The 6,259-nt window shown below is 52.4% G+C and overlaps 1 protein-coding gene across 1 annotated transcript; it reads right to left on the reverse strand.

Moving 5' to 3' along the window:
* Window positions 1–263: 263 nt before the first annotated feature.
* On the reverse strand, window positions 264–4,198 carry LOC133341840 (glycine-rich protein 1-like). The gene is made up of 2 exons (XM_061550617.1): window positions 3,571–4,198; window positions 264–1,209 (listed from the first exon to the last, which is right to left on the reverse strand). Exons 1-2 carry the CDS (start codon window positions 3,683–3,685, stop codon window positions 671–673), a joined length of 654 nt encoding a protein of 217 aa, XP_061406601.1. The 5' UTR covers window positions 3,686–4,198; the 3' UTR covers window positions 264–670.
* Window positions 4,199–6,259: the final 2,061 nt, after the last annotated feature.

Below are 6,259 nucleotides of genomic sequence, written 5' to 3' on the forward strand. Positions count from 1 at the left end.
ACATTACACCGCATGCCTCGAAGGATGCTGTGCAGTAAATGTCATCAAATATTTTCTCAAGTCCGTGGCAAATGTGACGATTTCAATTCATCCAGATATGACGCAGTCCGCTATAAATAACCGTGATTGCACAATGTCCCAGGGAAACGCAACAATCACAGCTTTTCCGATGTTTGATGTCTACTTTTTAAATTGTCCACCCGTCTTCCTTCACGTCTTGCGGTTTCACATATTGACGACGGTTAAAATTGTTTGTCGGTATATTTTCTTGGGGGGGGGGGGGGGGGGTCTCGGTGGTATGTTTATAAAATCACTGTATAATAATAACAACAATAAAAGTTACATCCCCGATTCACAGCACGAACACGAGATGGGAGATTGTTTAAATGGACGCATGCAAAGCTCACATTTACATTCGAATGACGAGAAAAGGGAAACTCCGGACATCAAGGGTTTGCTGGCTGGTCCTGTCACAGAAGTCATCACCCCCCCCCCCCCCCGACACCGACCAATATTACGCACAATCATTTGCGACATCAATCATCGCAAGCGAGATCAGCCGCCTTCACGGATGGTCAAGGACCGACAAGAACCCTCATTAAACCGGTGGCTGAAAATGAAGCACGCACACACACCGCCCACACACAGAGAGGACATCTTCAAGATGCCCTCAGCAGTCGCTGTTCCTCAGGCTGACCGCCAGCACCAGACACTGCAGCACGGCGAACACAATCGAAGTCTCCACGATGTAGGTCCTCATGAGCGTGAACACGAAGGACAGCCCGTACACGGACACCAAGAAGATGGCCATGCCGTAGAGGCCATACTTGAAGACGCCTCCTCCCAAGCCCAGCACGTCCAGGATGACCCGAAGCGCGGGGGAGCAGAGCCCGAGAAAGAAGAGCAGGAGGGTGTCGAAGGCGTGCCTCAAGAAGTTGAAGCAGATATCGTAGCCGTGGTCGGGGCCACCTTTCGCTGTGGACGCGACGCGCATCCTGTCGCCGAGGTAGAAGCTCCGTCTCTTGGCTTTCGCGGTGGATCCAGCGGAGGTTTCGGCCGCTGGACAGGTGAGCTTTTGTCCACCGTGAGCTCCATCTGCAGCAACACCGCCACCAACTCCAGCAGTAGTAGGAGCAGCAGCAGCGGCGGCGGCTGCAGCACTTGGAGGGCCGACGTCACTTTCGCCAGCGGGAGCAGCAGTAGGGTCACCTGCACCACCGGCACCACCAGCGTTACGAGCAACAGGGCGACCATCACCATCACCACCGCGACCCCTTGCTCCACCTGCTCTTCCTCCACCAGCGCCAGCAGCAGCAACAGCACCAGCACGGGCAGGAGTAGAGCGACCTCCACAGCTAACACTGCTGGTTGTACCAACTCCACTTCCACCTGCAGCAACAGCACCACCGCTAGCAAGAGCTGGGTCAACTCCTCCCCCACCACGACCACTTGCATCACCCCCTCCACCAGCAGCAGCGGAAACAACACCAGCGCTAGCAAGAGAGCGGCGACCTCCACCACCACCTGTTACACCTCCTCCACTTCCACCAGCTGCAACAGCAACAGCACTTGGAAGAGCCGGGTGACCTCCGCCACCACCACTTGTAACACCTCCAGCAGCAGCAGAAACAGATCCAGCGCTAGCAAGAGAAGGGCGAACTCCACCTGCGACACCTCCTCCACTTACATCGGCAGCGACGGCACCAGCAAGCGCTGGGTGACCTCCACCACCAAGGGCTCCGCTACCGGCACCAGATGAAACAGCACCAGCTGGGTGACTCCCTCCACCAGCAGCGGAAATAGCACCAGCAAGAGCTGGGTGACCTCCTCCACCACCACCACCACTTGTAATACCTCGTCCACCACCAGCTGCAAGACTACTAGCAAAAGCTGGATGACCTCCTCCAACACCACCACCACTTGTAACACCACCACCAGCTGCAACAGCACTAGCAAGAGTGGGGCGACCACCACCACCACTTGTAACACCTCCTCCACCCCCAGCAGAAACAACACGTGCGTTAGGGAGAATAAGGCGACCTCCACCACCAAGTGCTCCACCACCACCAGGAGAAACAGCACGAGCGAGAGAAAGAGTTGGTCGACCTCCACCACCAAGGGCTCCACCAAAAGGAGAAACAGCACGGCCAAGAGAAAGAGTTGGTCGACCTTCACCAGCAAGTGCTCCACCACCAGGAGAAACAGCACGAGCAAGAGAAAGAGTTGGTCGTCCTCCACCACCAGGTGCTCCACCAACAGGAGAAACAGCATCAGCAAGAGAAAGAGTTGGTCGACCGCCACCACCAGGTGCTCCACCAACAGGAGAAACAGCCCCAGCAAGAGAAAGAGTTGGTCGACCTCCACCACCAAGTGCTCCACCAACAGGAGAAACAGCCCCAGCAAGAGAAAGAGTTGGTCGACCTCCACCACCAGGTGCTCCACCAACAGGAGAAACAGCCCCAGCAAGAGAAAGAGTTGGTCGACCTCCACCACCAAGTGCTCCACCAACAGGAGAAACAGCACCAGCAAGAGAAAGAGTTGGTCGACCTCCACCAGCAAGTGCTCCACCAACAGGAGAAACAGCACCGGCAAGAGAAAGAGTTGGTCGACCTCCACCACCAAGTGCTCCACCAACAGGAGAAACAGCACGAGCAAGAGAAAGAGTTGGTCGACCTCCACCACCAAGTGCTCCACCAACAGGAGAAACAGCCCCAGCAAGAGAAAGAGTTGGTCGACCTCCACCACCAAGTGCTCCACCAACAGGAGAAACAGCACCAGCAAGAGAAAGAGTTGGTCGACCTCCACCACCAAGTGCTCCACCAACAGGAGAAACAGCCCCAGCAAGAGAAAGAGTTGGTCGACCTCCACCAGCAAGTGCTCCACCAACAGGAGAAACAGCCCCAGCAAGAGAAAGAGTTGGTCGACCTCCACCACCAAGTGCTCCACCAACAGGAGAAACAGCACCGGCAAGAGAAATAGTTGGTCGACCTCCACCACCAAGTGCTCCACCAACAGGAGAAACAGCACCAGCAAGAGAAATAGTTGGTAGACCGCCACCACCAGGTGCTCCACCACCAGGAGAAACAGCACGAGCAAGAGAAAGAGTTGGTCGACCTCCACCACCAGGTGCTCCACCACCAGGAGAAACAGCCCCAGCAAGAGAAAGAGTTGGTCGACCTCCACCACCAAGTGCTCCACCAACAGGAGAAACAGCACCAGCAAGAGAAAGAGTTGGTCGACCTCCACCACCAAGTGCTCCACCACCAGCAGTAGAAACAGCACCAGCAAGAGAAAGAGTTGGTCGTTCTCCACCACCAGGTGCTCCACCACCAGGAGAAACAGCACCAGCAAGAGAAAGAGTTGGTCGAACTCCACCACCAAGGGCTCCACCAGGAGATCCAGCAACAAGAGGACCAACACCAACACGAACAAGGGCTGGGAGACCTCCACCATCACCACCACCACTTGTTACAGCGCCTCCACTTCCACCGACAGCACCAGCACTGGCACGAGAAGGGCGACCTCCACCACCAAGTTCTCCGCTCGCAGCACTCGCTCCAGGACCATTACCGGCATCAGTAGCAGATGGACGATGACTGACATCGCCACTTGCTCCTCCAGCAGCAGCAGTAGAAGTAGCAGCAGCAGCACCTCCTTGAGCCGCAGCTGCCGTATTGATGTCCATCCTCGGGTGTTAGGACGCAAGGCGTGCAGCAGGTAGGCTGGGCAGGTGACTTCGGGCACCGGATTAAAGTCCAAACCTCTCCGGCTCAACCGGTCCGCATAAAAACAACGCGGTCACGGAGAGAAATCACGAACGACCAAATCGACCGAGCAATCCGTGAGAAACGTCGCCGTTGTCTTTCACAGCAACCTTGCCCGTCTCTCGTCCCGCGTCCACGTCCGTGCCACGCTGGATTCCCAGGACAGCCTGGGGCTGACAGACAAGCGCCTGATTTTCTCTCGCCCCTTTTGTTGAGACGCTGCCTTAGACAGAGGAGAAAAGAGCCCGGCCACAACCACCACTCCCACCACTCCCACCACCTTCCTCCCGGCGTGCGAGGCTACCGAAATGTCGTAAAAATGGGCTCGATTTTACAAGCAACGACAAACAAAAAGTCTTCTCTGCGGGTGATGCTGCGGCTGCTGATGCTGCTGATGATGCTGATGCTGCCACGCACATGGGTCGCCCCGAACACGGCTGTGCATCCGAGCCCTGCTCAGGCAGGCGAGCTCTCCCTGACGTCAACCACACGGGCTCAAGAATAACACGCCCAACGCGTTCGATCTTCATCTTCCAGGCCACACTAACTGGGTTTTTTTTAACACACGCCAGCCAATGCGTTAATTGTTTTCTTGGATCATACTGCCATCACGCGGTGAAGGAGAGAAACTCTGGATTCATTCTTCTTCTTTGGTTCTTTCGGTTAAGTCACGTCTAAAGATAAAATAATAAATTTAATAATTGCATATTACGACGTTTCGATTGCAACACAAGCAATCATCATCAGGCATAAAAGAAATAGCAACAAAAATATAACTAGAAAACTATAGACAGACATACAAGCAGACAGACATCACAAGGACACACAGAGAGAGGACACATATCGGCGTGTGTGTGTGCACCTGGACAGATCGACAGATTCCGTGGCTCGATCTCCATACATCTCAATCAGTCTCGTGTCTGCAACTCATCATCGCGACACTGCAACTCGGTGCTAGTTGGGTCATTGCCATGGAAAGCTGTCGGTCGCATTTTCGCAAATCGCATCGTGGTAGGATTTGCGGTGTCTATTTTTTTTATTCCGACTGTGTTACCGTGACATCTGAATTATTGACTGCACTCATATTTAATTTGTAGAGGCGTATAGACGATATAGCATGCGATACTACACTGTAAATACATGTGGAGGTGTTGCACTGTATATTAAAGCTTTGGCAGAGTGAGCAACCCTGGTGACTAATGGCACACAGGCTCTTCTTGAGTGTCCCTTCACAGGAGATGGCCTCACATGATTGAGAAGTTTCAGTATATAGTACTAATCACATTCCTGCATTTCCCATAAATATGCAAAATTCCTCTTGATATGCAAATTCTTTTGTCGAAGCGCCCTTTCCCCCCCTTCCAACCCAGCTTATATATATGCTCCAAGCTCGTGTGCTGTTTCATTCAGACGCTGTCACCTCGACAGACCTGGTTTTCACCTGAGGACGGCTGCTTGCGTTGTGGCCGAAACGTCGTGAGAATTATTTTATTATGTTTTATTTTTATTATTTTATTACTTCCCTTCTATGTGACTTTACCGAAAGAACCAAGAAGACGTGTTGTTGTTGTTGGGCATGTACTTGCACGACTCGTGTGGTTATCTGCTGCTGGCTGAGGGTCTCCCCACGCCTTGCAGGGCCATGAGGGATATCTCAAGATGAGAGTTAAATTACCTCGCCTGGTATACAGGAGGCCGTGGTTCGATCCTGACTCTGACGCCTGCTGTATATTTGGAGTTTGCATGTCTTTCTCCGTGGTCGCGTGGATTTTTCTCCGGGTCCTCCGGTTTTTCTCTCCACATTTAGAGTATTTGGTTGCTTTATATTTCCACGTGATAAGCCACTTCGTTGGGCTTTCATTTGTGGTCAGGTCGTTTCTGAAAACGCGCTGTATAGCTCAGTGGGCCTTACCTGATATATTAAAAGTTTTTAATTGTAATAGTATCGTAAAATACATTAATAAATTTTCGATTTAAAGCTTTCGTGACTGCAGGGATTCATCTTCTTGGTTCTTTCGGTAAAGTCACGTAGAAAATGTTTTAAAAATGTTTACATTGTTTAGGGAATTTTTTAAAAATATTTATTTACCAATTGGTTAATGCTGGCACACAATCATCTGACCCATAGGTGGCAGCCATCTCAAGCCAGAGGACGAGAGGACTCTAGCCGTCACGCATATAAAGAATTTATAGTGAAAAACTTTGTTTTTACTGGTTATACTTATTATCTTACCAGCTAAGGCTCACTGAGCTATGAGCGTCTTACGGTCCTGCGATTCCATCGTTCCGTGCCTAGAGTGGTCATTCTGCCACTGGTGACCCCTATTGACGTGTCCTGCCCAAGCCTCCTTGCTTCACGGCCGATGTCTCCGATAAGCGGTTGTCGCAGGAGTTGACAGGGTGGCTTTGATGTGGCGCCGCGGTGGGTCGGCTGCTAAGTAGGTCGTGGGTTCGATCCCGACCCCTGACGCCTGCTGTGTATTTGGAGTTTGCAT

Source organism: Lethenteron reissneri, chromosome 12, assembly GCF_015708825.2.
Source record: "Lethenteron reissneri isolate LAM-NWPU_2019-01 chromosome 12, ASM1570882v1, whole genome shotgun sequence".
Taxonomy (NCBI): Eukaryota; Metazoa; Chordata; class Hyperoartia; order Petromyzontiformes; family Petromyzontidae; genus Lethenteron; species Lethenteron reissneri.

What these genes read in the sequence shown, in the direction of transcription:
- LOC133341840 (XM_061550617.1), bottom strand. Translation starts at nt 3,685, where the DNA reads ATGGACATCAATACGGCAGCTGCGGCTCAAGGAGGTGCTGCTGCTGCT. An exon ending in TCCATCTGCTACTGATGCCG is followed by an intron (nt 1,210 to 3,570) that starts GTAATGGTCCTG and finishes CCGGTGGTGCAG; the next exon opens with GTGACCCTACTGCTGCTCCC.